The 14292-nt window shown below is 39.9% G+C and overlaps 1 protein-coding gene across 11 annotated transcripts in view; it reads right to left on the bottom strand.

The window, feature by feature from the left end:
* Window positions 1-14292, bottom strand: part of ARHGAP24 (Rho GTPase activating protein 24) — a 537541-nt gene that overhangs the window by 3388 nt on the left and 519861 nt on the right. For all 11 annotated transcript variants that reach the window (XM_015567154.1, XM_006768662.2, XM_015567153.1 and 8 more), the window contains one exon: window positions 5967-7044. In XM_015567154.1, the coding sequence (XP_015422640.1) occupies window positions 5967-7044 (1078 nt within the window). The remainder of the gene's footprint in view (window positions 1-5966; window positions 7045-14292) is intronic.

The following is a 14292-nucleotide window of genomic DNA, read 5'->3' on the forward strand; positions in this document are numbered from 1 at the left end:
TGGCAGCTAATCGATGTCTCTCTCATCCGATGTTTCTACTCTCTATCTCTCTTCCGTCCTCTCTGTAAAAAATCAATAAAATATATTTTAAAAAAATAAAAATAAAAATACATAGCAAGGTTAAAAGAAATAAAAAAAAGCGTGTTCAAGTATCATAACCGAGAAAGATGCTCCAGTTTAGAACAGTAAGTGGAGGCACACAAAGGGTATTGATCCTGGATAGAGGTCTGAGGCGGGGGCTAGTTTTTTATTTTTCACATGCGGGAGAAGAGGTCTCTGGTTTAAGAGAGGAAGAAAACGGAGAGTGATTCAGCTGAGAGCTTATAGCATTAATTATCTTTATACAAAAGGGACCACAAACACTCTAATCATGGGCTGAGTGAAGTGTCAGAATTGAATCATCCAAAGAAAAAAATCAGCGTTAAGGTATACATTTTTGGACATGTCTCCTTGGGCAAAGGCAACAAAAGCAAAAATATAACTGTACATTAAACTTAAAAGGCACTAGCCGGCTTGGCTCAGTGGATAGAGCGTCAGCCTGCAGACTGAAGGGTCCCAGGTTCAATTCCGGCCAAGGGCACATGCCTGGGTTGTGGGCTTGATCCCCAGTAGGGGGTGTGCAAGAGGCAACCAATCAATGATTCTCTCTCATCATTGGTGTTTCTATCTCTCTCTCTCCCTCTCCCTTCCTCTCTGAAATCAATCAATAAATATATATTTTTTAAAAAACTTAAAAGGTTTTGCAAAGTGAAGAAAGCCAGTAATAAGAAAGACAACCCACTAAATGGGAGATATATTTGCAAATGATACATCTGGCAAGTGGTGAATATCTAAAATATACCAAAAACTCATATAATTCAACATCAGAAAAGTAAATAATCCGATTAAAAATGGGCAGAGAACCTAAATAAACATTTCTCCAAAGAAGACATATAGGTGGCCAACAGATACCTGAGAAGATGCTCAACATCACTGATCATCAGGGAAATGCAAATCAAAAGCACAATGAGGTATCACCTCACACCTACTAAAGGCTACCATCAAAAAGACAACAAATAGCAAGTGTGGGCAGGGTGTAGAGGAGGGAACTCTCATGCACTGTTGGTGGGATTATAAATTAGGTACAGCCACTATGGCAAAGAGTATGGAAATTCCTCAGAAAATTAAAAACAGAATTACTGTATGATACAGCATTCAATTTCTGAGTATTTATCTGAAGAAAAAAAACCCAATAATTTAAATTATATGTACACCCTATGTTCACTGCAGCATTATTTACAATAGCCAAGATATGGAAGCAATATAGGTATCCATCAATAGATGAATTAATAAAGAAGTGGTACATATATACAATGAAATATGACTCGGCCATAAAAAAGATTGAAGTGGTACATATATACAATGGAATATGACTCAGCCATAAAAAAAGATTGAAATCTTGCCATTTGCAACAACATGGATGGACCTAGAGAATGTCATGTTAAATGAAATAAGCCACAGAAAGATAATCCATATGATTCTAATTATGGAATCTAAAAAACAAGTCCAGTCGGTGTGGCACAGTGTTTGAGCATCAACCTATGAACCAGGAGTCACAGTTTGATTCCCAGTCAGGGCACATGCCTGGGTTGTGGGCTCAATCTCCAGTAAGGGGGTACAGGAGACAGCTGGTCAATGATTATCTCATTGATCTTTCTATCTCTCTCTCCCTTGCCCTTCCTCTCTGAAATCAATAAAAATATATTTAAAAAACACAACACAATTGAAAAAAACAAAATGAAACAGAAGCCAACTCATAGGCACAGAAAATAAACTGATGGTTTTCTGAGGAGAGGAGGGTGGGAAGTGGGAGAAAAAGAGGAAGAGGATTTAAAAGTACAAACTTTCAGTTATAAAATAAGTTACAGGGATGGAAAGTAAAGCAAAGGAAATATAGTTAATCTGCATATATAAAAGGCTAAGTGACTGTCCACCCATCTGGTACCTATAATCTGCACTGACCACCAGGGGGCAGACGCTCAATGCAGAAGCTGCTGAGCTGCAGTGACTTGGCAGCAGCAGTTCTCGGTGACGCACCTCTGAACCGGAGAGGAGGGAGCCCCGTTCCTTGCTGGGCTGCGTGTTGCACCTTCTGCCATGGGTTATGTTCCTGGGGCATTGTCGGCCCCAAATCTGGTTAACTGCCAAACTGGGGTGACCACAGCTGCCCTTCAAGCCGCGGCCCTGGGAAGGGGCTGTGGTAGGTTGACTCCAGGGCATGTCCGGTTGTCTGGCACAGTCCCGCCCTACCAGCCACCTTCTAATTAATTTCCTTTCAATGTGCATGAATCTGTGCACTGGGCCACTAATAATATTAAAATAACTATATATTGTGACAGATGGTTACTAGACTTATTGTGGTGAACACTTAGTAAGGTATATAAATGTTGGATTACTGTGCTGTACACCTGAAGCTAATATAATATTGTATATCTACTATAATTAAAAATAGATCTTAAAAAAGAAGAAAAAACAGTAAACAGGAAAACAGGTCTGGGAAAATTGTCCAGAATGCCTCACAGAGAAAGATAGAAATTTAATGTGAGAAAGAGAAGTCAACTTAGATGGAGCATGGATTAAGAAGGCCCAAGATACTTGAATAAGGGTTGTAGAAACAGAAAGTTGAGAAAATGGGGAAGATGAAATAAAAAGATGATAGATGAAAATATTCCAGAATTGAAAAATATATGTTCTCAGATCAAATAAAATTTGAAAGTTAATGGTAAAAATAGCAGAAAGTTACTAATCAAAATAAAAAATGGTATAGCAATGCTAATATCAGAAAAAAAAACTTGTAGGAAAAATACATTATTACAACTAAAGGTGACCATTACTCAATGATATCAATTCATCAGAAATATATAAACAATTCTGATCTTTTATTCACCTAGCAGTGTAGCCTCAAATAAGTTAATATAAAATGTAACAGACATTTTTAAGGAGATACTGATAAATCCATAAAAATTAGGAGAGTTTAAGTTACCTTTGTTAGAAGTTATAGATCTATCTGATAAAAATGAGAAAAAAATGTAAAATATTTAAGCAGCTTGATTAACAGACTTGCTCTATGGTCATATATAAAATCCCAAACCAATCATAGAAGAATCATCTTTACAAGACCAAATAATTGATATTATAAAAATAAATTTCTCTGACTATAATACAATAAACGAAATGGGGGGTGGGGTGGAGAACACTAAACTCACATGTTTAAAAACTAAAAAACATATCAATAATTGATAAGGTACTATCCAGCTATCTTTTTTTTTAAAATATTTTATTGATTTTTTACAGAGAGGAAGGGAGAGAGATAGAGAGTTAGAAACATCGATGAGAGAGAAACATCGATCAGCTGCCTCCTGCACATCTCCCACTGGGGATGTGCCCGCAACCCAGGTACATGCCCTTGACCAGAATCGAACCTGGGACCTTTCAGTCCGCAGACCGACGCTCTATCCACTGAGCCAAACCGGTTTCGGCTATCCAGTTATCTTATCTGTCATCTGTTGAGCTATTCAGGTATGTAGGTATGTATGTACATACGTACGAATTATCTATCTAACCTCAATATTTGTGGGTGGAGTTAAAAAAAATTGAAAGCAAAATGTGTAAGTCTAAGCAGGAATTTCTGTGGCTTGGGCATGAGGCAGCTCCTCTGCCCTACCTCTTTGAGAGCCCCTCCCTTGCCTGTCAGGTGGTAGGGATGCTACAGTGAGAGGGCCCAGTGAGATGGCACTCTATTGAAAAGTTCTATTATTTTATCAAAGTCTCTGAAACGCACCATAGACTCAGAACATGAATGTATCACCAATGTCGTCAAAAAGGAATCTGTTCATCTGCAGCCATTCACAATGATAACTTATTTCCAGGATGGAGATAACAGCTGAAGCTTGCATTAGGATGAATGCAAGCTTCAGCTGTTATCTCCTGTCCCAGTGCTAAGTGCTCATTTATCACCACGCCCGGCAGCAGTTCAGAGTTCTGGGAGCCAGTGCTTCTAAACATCACATTTAGAAAGAGGAGTAACCTGAAAGATGTTGCTGCCTTTTTCTTCTTATTTAAACTTCCCGTCACTCGGCATTACGGAGAAAAATTCAAATCAACTTTCCATTCAGCGAAGTTTACAAGAACAACTTTCGAAAGTAATTTTTCAGCCTAACATATAAATAGCATTTTATTCTATATTTACTCCACCATAGCTCTTGAAAATAAGTACCTTTTGGCCTGATGATTGATAAATGGATGGGAAATGGTAAAATAAAGTCAAGTTTATATATGTAAAAGAAACCATGTGGGGTGTGGAGACATGGAAGCAGTTGAAGCAGAACAAAGACTGATGTGCACAAATGATAAGGGTCTTAGAACCCCCACAGGGGAGAGGTCCACCCAACACACAGCCTGAGCCTGGGAGTGAGACCACTAGAGGGGCTCCCTCACACTGAACCGCGCCTCAGGCCTTCTCCTGACGGGAGCTCAGTGTCCTTTGCCCTTTACAATGCTGAAAGGAGAACATAAAAACAATCAGTTTAGCCTGGCCGGTGTGGCTCAGTGGTTGAGTATGGTCCCAAGCACCAGGAGGTCACCGGTTCAATTCCCTATCAGGGCACATGCCTGAGTTTGGGTTGGATCTCCAGTAGAGGGCGTGCAGGAGGATGTTTCTCTCTCATTGATGTTTCTCTCCCTCCCCCTCTCCCTTCCTCTCTCTAAAATCAAAACAAAAACAACCACCAAAAAAACCACTCATGCAAACAAACAAAAAACAAACAAAAAACAGTTTTGCCATTTCTGTGACCTCAGTGACGTGTGAATGTGGTAACTTTCAGGACAAGATTATATTTGTGAGCCCTGGGCTCCATTCTCCATGGCTTATCTGACAGTCAGGGCCCTGTGAACTCAAGACCCTCAAACAATGCCCCTTTATCTTGCCTGGGTTGTTTTCCTGGAGAAGTTGCTAAGCAAACTTCTTCCTGCCTTGGCTATCTGATGAGATGTGAAAGGATATAAATCAGGGTTTAGCATAGCTGTTTCCTTATAAATCATGGTTTTTGCTTCCCATTTAGGCAATAATTTTCCTTGTCCATATGAATATACTTCATGTCAACACCTTTCTCAAAAACCTTCATGGATTCTAATCTCAGAGAAAAAGCTAAAGACTTAATCTGATCCCTAAGATCCTATCACCTGTTCCCTGTTCCCTTGCTGAGCTCCTGGCCCAGCCCATTTCACAGCATTTCCACCTGCTCCTCTCCCAGGTGTCTGCACAGCTTCCCCTTTAAGCTGCCCTAAGGCCCTGCACTTAAAACTGCACTTCACCAACACTCTTCCCCCTCTTCCCAGTTTTACTTAGCACAGGACCTATTTTACTTATTTATCTGCCTTCTCTCGTACAACGGAGGCATGTTCCATGAGTGAGGACTGAGTTTATATACTAGTCTGTCTTACTGACTGCTGAATTCTCAGGGCCTGAAACTGAGCTTGGCAGATAGCAGACACTCTCTGAGCTTTCAACAATCAAAAGAATAAAAAAAGAGATCTGATTATTTTTACAACTTTGCCCTCATTCCATCCTTTTCTTGTCAGTGACAACAGGCTCGTTACCCTCCATTCATTCCCCTCTCAGCTCCTCTCTAACCAGCCTCTAGCACACATCCTCACAGCATTATTGGGCACCTCTGCTGTGCAGGAACAAGGCTCAATGGTTTCTTACATGCTTTCGAGGGAAACACTACTAGCATTTAAATTTTTCCTATGAAGAAACCCAGGCTCACAAGAGGTAAAGTTAACTTCCCCAAAGCCCCCAGTTTACAAATGGTGAAGCCAGGACTTGACTAGGGGTCTCTGGCTCTGGAATGAACATATTTAACCCCCTGTGTGAGTGTGACCAGTAGGAGGCTCTCTGGCAGTTATGAGCTCCAGATTCTCCTCACCTCTTTATCTTGGACTCATACTCTATCTTCTGCTTGGTCATTTCCTGCTTCAGGCTGGACACTAAACTGTGCAGTGCACTGTGGTTGCTGCTGGTGTTGCCCACAAACGTCTCACTGTTGTCGCTGCTGCTGGTGGCACGACTACTTCGACCTCCCACACTCCTCCGGTCACTTTTGTTTTCATAGTCCCCAGGGTGGGAAAGATCGTCCTGCGGGGGCCCATCCAGAACAGGGTCCTCAAAGTTCCCACCATAAAAGTCTTGTTCTGGACAGGTGGTGGTGGAGGAGCGGCAGGAGTTGGAGTTCTCAGGGAGGGAGATTTCACAGGAGGAAGTGGACCAGGTGGCACTGTCAACGCTCTGTTTGTCATCAAAGTTCATCATGGAGAACTGCTGATGGACGTTGTCATAGGTGGAGAGCCTGTTGTGCTGACCTGACTCTCCTGTTTGCTCTTTCTGCTTGTTGTCTCTCAGGGTCACGTAGCCATTGGGCAGCCAGGACATGCCGCGGCTGTTCACGGGGTTCCCGAGCGAGTCGGTGTTTAAAACGCCCATGCGCACTGTTCCGTTCTGTACACTGTGGGTGCCCATTTTGGTGCCAGAGCTCTTCAGTGATGAGGTCCTTCTGGCCTGTAAGCTCCCATTGGGGGTGGTTTGGGTTTTCTCAAGACCTTCTGCATTGCTGCTGCTGAAGGACCCGTTGGTGACAATCCCGCTGCCCTTATTGAAGGCGGGGTTCTTTTTGACCAGAAGAGGGGGGCTCCTAGAGACATCCGGCTTGTGAACACTGTTCCTCGGGCTGTTGGTTTTGCTGCCTGACAGGGCTGTGGGGGAGCCATTATCTACGCTGCTTCTCTGGGGAGATTCAGACTTCTCCCAAGAGCACTGCCGAACAGGACTGTCCTTGGTATTGTTGTTCTCTTTGTTCTGTAGCTGACCCACGCAGGCTTTCTTCTGAACTTCGTTGTTGTTGTTGCTCATTCCGTCTTGGGGCTTGCTTTGCAGTTCTGCATCTTTGGGGAAAAGGCGATCGTGTTTGCTAATCATCACTGACATCAATTGCTGGACCACCACAGTGCCTAGAATTGCACAGAAAACAAAGTCACATGAGTGAAATAGTTTCCATTTATTTCCCATTTTGAAAGTGATCCTTAAAGGACCACATTCAGGTAAACATTCAACATTATTATCAGCAGCGCTGAACTACATTCTTAATGATGATAATGGCAAACAGAAACTAAAATTTCTTGAGCATACACCATGAACTCTACCAAGCACTTAAACTTTTGTTACAGCAAGTAAAACAACTCAAAAAAATGAATAGAAAAATTGATCTATTATCAAAAGCAGTAATTTATTTAAAAATTAATGGGTTTACCAGTTAATGGTATACTAGAATTGTCTGAAATTCCAAATACATTTTTACATATTTCACTGATTTACAATCTGGACTCCAATCCCTTAAAACTGGCTGTCGCCATAAACCAGGCTTCTAAAGTAGTTTCCTTACTCGGGGGCCATAATTTCCCTAAGAATCTTCTTAAGTATTAATGTTATTCATGGACCCACAATAAAGCAGTTTAGGCTAATGCAGACATCAGTCATCTTTGCTTTGGCTGGAACTGTATTAATTTGATGTGTTAACTCAGTTTATATCATGTTGATGAAAGTTTGTAAGAGTAATATCTGATAAGTACATATAGGGAATTTATTTATTGAAAGATATTTTATTGATTTTTTACAGAGAGGAAGGAAGAGGGATAGAGAGTTAGAAACATCAATGAAAGAGAAACATTGATCAGCTGCTTCTTGCACACCCCCCACTGGGGATGTGCCCGTAACCAAGGTACATGCCCTTGACCAGAATCAAACCTGGGACCTTTCAGTCCACAGGCCGACACTCCATCCATTGAGCCAAACCGGCTAGGGCAGGGAATGAATTTAAATTTTAGTTAGTAAATGTGGTTTCTACATAAAATAAAACATGAGATCTGGTGAGGAAAATGATGAGAAGGGCTTTAGACAATGCAGATTTCCACAGAAACAGCTGCTAATTGAGTGGCTATCAGGCTGTACAAATCTGACCTGGGAGGAGGCAGGCCACTCTTTAGCTTAAAGCAGCACCTAGGCAAGAATTACTCTGAGTATAATCCAAATCAAATTTTGCATAGGAAAAATGTGTTATATCTCTTTCTATTCTGCACATTTCTTCTGTGATGATTCAAAACTTATATTTAAAACAAGAATCTGCCATGTGTCAGATCTGGTGCTGGATCAATGTTGCTCAAACACGAATATTTATGCAAATTATTTGGAGATTCTGTCAAAGTGTAGGTAATCGGTGGGGCATACGATTTTACATTGCTAACCAGCTCCCAGAGGACACAGCAATAACAGCACAGGAGCAAGGGCCTCACCTGGAAGCTTCAGTTTCAGGACCCACTGAGGGCCTTCTGAAGCAGAATTTGCATTTTGACAATAGCCCCCGGGTGATTTCTGTGTTGGAGTTTGAGAAACACTGTGCTACATGGAAATGTTTCACTTACAGCGTCTAAATTAAGTTTCTCAAAAGACGGTGAGATAGGACTTAACATTTTTCACATGAGAAAACTGGAGCTCAGAGAGGTTAAGGTTTTGCTCAGGGCCATATGGATAGTAAGTGACCTAGATGAACTCTGATGCTTCGTCTTCTTACTCCAGATAGTTCTTTTCTACTATATTTCAGCTATTGCATTTACACTGCAGTACTGATAAGTAAACTTGATGTTTTTCTAAATAAATGAAATATAAAATATAAGACAATTATTAAAGTACCATCAATAGTTACAGAGTCGTGGAAGAAAAAGCCATCTTTCTTGTTAGTCATATCTGAATTTGTCATCCTACTTCCATGCATGCAGCAGTGACTCTGATGAAAAGACGTTGGGAGCGCTAAAGTGGCTGTCGACACTATCACTGTCAGGTACTGTGTTGAAGACATGTCTACTTAGTTCTAGTTTACTATTTGCCCTTAAGACAGGCACACTTTACAATGTTAGCAGGCTCTGGTCTATAGACTCTGCCTAGTGCTTTGGGAAAATTTAGCTTTTCCCTGTCACTGGAATATTAATATTTCAGGCATCCCTGCTTCCCGTCGAAGCTGTGAACTCCGTGGGGCATTTAGTTGTAAAGTGACATCCCCTGGGTCTCCATGGTGAATCTGTTGACAGCACTGCCAAAGTGTACCTGCCACAATAGTAGAGTGAGTGTCAGCGTCCTGGAGATTTAGAAATCCCTTCTACTTGGGGAGGCTTTGCTTTATCTTGTCTCCGGGATAATAAATGGAAATAGTTTCTTGTAAAGGGACTCCCCACTCCCCATATCTTACAGCTATTTAAGACAGGCTAGCTTGGTGGTTATGATGAAGTGCACCACTTCCTTCCCTTTATATTTCCTCCTTTCTGTCATTCTCTCCCTTAGAATGCTAATGAGAAACATGAAACCCAAATGAGGTCAGGGTGCTTATAACCACCGTTCTGAAGAGTCCAAGCAGACCCAGGAGCTCACTGTGCTGCCCCATCCAGCAATTCCCCGCTCATATCATTTTATACAGTTTGAACTGAAATACTATTTTAGGAATTTTTCCTTCATAAGCACTGGATTCAATTTTCCTTTAAAGTTGCCTTGAAACTTTAAAGTACACTTATGTACACATATATAGTATATATTTAGTATATAGTATGTATTTAGTATATATAATGTATATTATATATACATATCTTTGGCATTATTCTATGAAATGTAGTTTCAATTTATTTAGTTTTGCAAAGAATACCCTCACACATGTCATTTTGCATGTGTGCAGGTATCTGTAAAATACATAGTGATTTTTGACAAATATCAGTCCAAGAACCACCACATTATCATAATATAAAAAATTCCCTTGTGCCCCTTTGTAGCCAATGTCTTACTCCCAACTTCCACTATGGCAACCACTGATCTGCTTTTTGTTACTAAGCTTTTCTATTTCTAGAATTTCATGTAAATGGGATTATACAGTGTGAGGTCTTTCGTGTGCAGGCATTATTCACTTAGCATAATAATTCTGAGATTTGTTGTTGCACGTATTGGTAGTTCATTCTTTTTATTGCTGAGTGGTGTTCGACTCCATGGCTGTAGCTCCCAATCAAGACTTTCCATGACCAGAGCATATTAAAGCAACAGGTGAAATTACTTTGCTGCTCCATTTCCCCCCTATTATTTTAAAAAACCTACTTGTCCACTTATGCACCTTTCCCTTGCACATATTATTACTGCATTTAGAGAAAATTACTTTTCTCATTGGGCATCAGGTTTCTTAGAGGCAAAAAGAGGCCCAGGACTCCTGTTGAAATGGGGTTCTTCGGTGCCCTAGGAGACTCAGAGCTCATGGTTCTGCTTCTCTCCGGAGCAGCTTTGCTCTCCTTTGTTGTCAATACTGGCAGGGGGAGGGGGAGGGTGGACCATGCAATTTTTATAGGACGTCTTCTGAAACAGCAACAATAAGAGTTCAAACAAAAGGACAAAAAAGTTCACTGACTTCTGGGAAGATGGTGACAGCATAGTATTGAGTCTCTCCAAACCCTCACATCAAAACAGAGCAAGTAGTTGGCAAATCCCAACTCGTGGACAACATTCATAATAAAACTTGGTGGCAAGATATCCTCCCAAACACCATAAAAGAAATTGCTGCAGACAAGTCCCTGTTGTCACAGACATGCATGGTGTTGGCATCTGTGTGAGAGGAAGTGGGAGGAAGAAATAATGGGCCAGAGAACAGAAAAGCCCTGAAGTATGGGTATTTGCTGCAAAATGCAAAGGGCTAATTTAAGAAGAGCAGGTGAGACTGGGAGGGAGTGTGCCTAATCCCATAGAGACAATCTCTCGGCAAGCCTGGAGAAGTGAGAGCCATCTAGCACCTGTGAACTCTCACCACTGGCCGGCCAGAGCTCCTTCCAAACTCCACGGGGGGGGGGGAACTCTTGCGACTGGAATCAAAATCAAGCAGGGAGGACTAGGACAATAAAGATAGAAGAGAGGGAAGGCTAAGTAAAACCAAGGGTTGGAACTAAACCAGTACATCTTAGAAAGCAAGCCTCCATATTGTCATACTCTGTGAAAAACAGAAGATTTGGCTCTGTGAAATCAGCGAACCTAACCTGCACGCTGACCAGATCATCTACACATGCCTGGCTTATGACAACATACATTTGAAAAATTTGCCGACTTATGCAGATCCTCCAGATGTTGGTACCTTTAATTTTAGAGTCTCAAAGACATTTAATTGTGTCACTATCAACACAATCTCACCAGAAGAATAGCTAAATATTAAGAAACTGTCAAGCTTAAGGTGTTAGATAAAAGTTTTTTACTTCTTTAAATTTCATCAATGACAACCTATTCTGTCAGAGATTTTCTGAAAGTAAAAAGATTAACTTAGTTCATTTTTGAGAACCTGTCTGCCAAGAGCTCAAGTCTGCATGACTATAGTTTGTTCACTGTTCTCTCAAGTAAACATGAAGTACCATGAAAAAACAATTAGTGTAGCTCTCAACTCAAGTAATCACACAAAGGCATTTCCTTGAACCGATTATTGTATTACCTTAAAAACAGTGTGTGGAAGAAGCGCTTTACACATAGAGCTCATCTCTTCACCAGATTGTTCTCAAGGAGGGTATTGAGTACAGTTAATATGTTCTACTGTCCAACAAGAACATTCTTTAGTAAAATTTGTATTTTTTCCCTGCTGCCAGTGCATGGCAGTGAGAAATGTAATGTAATGATGCTAGTGGAGTTTGGTACCACTACCTTGATTCACACTTTTTTTCCATCATTTCTTTTGCACCATCAACGCAAATGTCAACATAGTGAAAGGACAAAAAACACCTTGGTATAACATCTTAGTATTTTTATGAACATATGAACTTGGAGACCTCTGGAAGGTATCTTAGGGACCCCCAGGTATCCTTGGACCACATTTTGAGAACTACAGGGTTAGAGAGACAATAATGTAAGGGCCATTAAATGCATAGTTACCTATAGAACAAAGATTGGATAAGAACTAAAAGAAAGAGAGTATAGTATCTAATGTGTATATGTAGATATAATATAAATATCTACATATATAAAAGCCTAATATGCAAATTGCCCCCTCAGGAGTTCGACCAGGAGACCGGGGGTTCGATCATTCGCTATGATGTGTGCTGACCAGCAGGGGGGCGACATGGAACAAAGGATGGCCCTGGTGGCAGCTGGGGAAGGAAGGCCCTGGCCAGCAGCCAGAAGGCCCTGATTGGCCCTGATCGCCGGCCAGGCCTAGGGACGCTACCTGTGCACTAATTTTGTGCACTGGGCCTCTAGTAAAAAAATAAAAGGAGAATTAGAAGATCATATATAAAAAGTTTTTAAATGTTTGCAATAATCAAACTAGTGTTAATAGTATTACTATTGTTATTCTGAGACTATTATGTATTTGATAAGAGTTGGAGCAAATTATTATTTATCAGATATTTGAATTTTGTAATTTCCAATGTCTTTCAGAACCAAGATTCATATTTGGAAGGAGATGAAACTATAGCAGAGAAAAGAATAAATTAAAATGCTACAGACATGATTTTGAATTGGAAGTATAGTGTGAACTTGGGAGGCAGTTTGTCTTTAACATGTGTGTATGTATGTATATTGTATGTGTACTAGTATGCCTGTAAGTAGCATTTATATCTACTTGCTCTGTCCACTGAAAGGTCTAGAAATGACTAAACCAGTAGCAATGAGCATCACCTGTATTTTGGTCTTGAAGTATCATTTCCCACTAAAAAAATTTTATTGAAAATTGGACTCTTTGGAAATTGGTTGATTTGGGTTTGGGGCAGGAAACATATGAGTCTGGGAAATCTGAAATACTAAAAAAAAAGGAAGCTACGAAAAACTATTCAGGTCATGTCAAAAGGACTGGAAGACTAGTTGAAGGGGCTTCCACTGGCCAAAGATGGAAAACAGTAATTACAAAGAACAATAATTACAATGCATTGACTCATGAAATAGATTTAAATACATGAGGTCATAATTATATTTTACAAATAGTGTTAATAATAATATTTATAATAGGAAGAAGAATAAGAAGGATGAGGAGGAGAACTCACTGTTAGAGAATGTTAAAGAAGCCACAGCTTGATGGACCTGGAGAGTATTATGCTAAGGGAAATAGTAGAAGAGGGCAAAGCAGGATAAATGGGGATGGAAAGAGACTTTACTTTGGACAATGGGCACATGATGCAGTGTGCAGATGATGTTTTGTTGACTTGCACACTTGAAACCTATATGGTTTTTGTTAATAAATTCAGTTAAAAAACAATCTATTTCCTTATTTAAAACCTAATAAAGGGAAAGACCAAGCAGCATTTATCCTGTCTTTTATTTATGAAAGCTACCACTGGGTTACTAAGTAGTAGATGAGGAGAAGAGATTTTATTTATTTATTATTTATTTAAAATAAAAGTGTCCCAATTATTAAGTTAAAACATTATGATGCTACAACATGGATGACCATTGAAGACATTAGGCTGACTAAAATAAGCCAGTCGCCAAAAGACAAATATTCTGTGAACCCACTTACATGCTGTATCTACAGTAATAAAATTCATAGAAACAGAAAGTAGAATGGGTTGCCAGGAGTTGAGGCATTATATTTAATGGATACGGAGTTTCAATTTTGCAAGATGAAAAGAGTTGTAGAGGTGGATGGTAGTAACCATTGCATGACAATATACATGTACACAATACTACTGAATTGTACACCTAAAAATGGTGGCAAATTTTATGTTATGGATATCTTATCACAATTTGTAAAATTGGAAAACAATTATAGAATTAGGATATCACCGTTTCAACATCCAGTGAATTAATAGTTTTAAGAATTGCACTAAGATCACACAAAATAAAGATAACCAGGTGTTATATAACAAAATCTATAGCCTCGCTAATACTATCAGACATGGTTTTAATCCAGGCTCTAATTTATAGAAAATAGAGGCAGAGGACTATGCTAAACTGCATTATGAATATGCAATCAACAAAATTCAGACTATGGGAAACTATACAGTTCAGATAACCTAATTTTTCAACAAATTATAGGGATGCTGTATATTATAAGAGACATAAATATAAATATCAAATAAAAGAATAGTAAAGGGTATGCCGGGCCAGTGTGGCTCAGTGGTTGAGCGTTGCACTGACAGCTGTCAGAGAGGCAGGAGTAGGGGGCCTGGGTGAAAAAAGGTAAAGGGATTAAGCAATATATATATATATAT

This window comes from Myotis davidii, unplaced genomic scaffold (assembly GCF_000327345.1).
Source record: "Myotis davidii unplaced genomic scaffold, ASM32734v1 scaffold420, whole genome shotgun sequence".
In the NCBI taxonomy this organism is placed as follows: Eukaryota; Metazoa; Chordata; class Mammalia; order Chiroptera; family Vespertilionidae; genus Myotis; species Myotis davidii.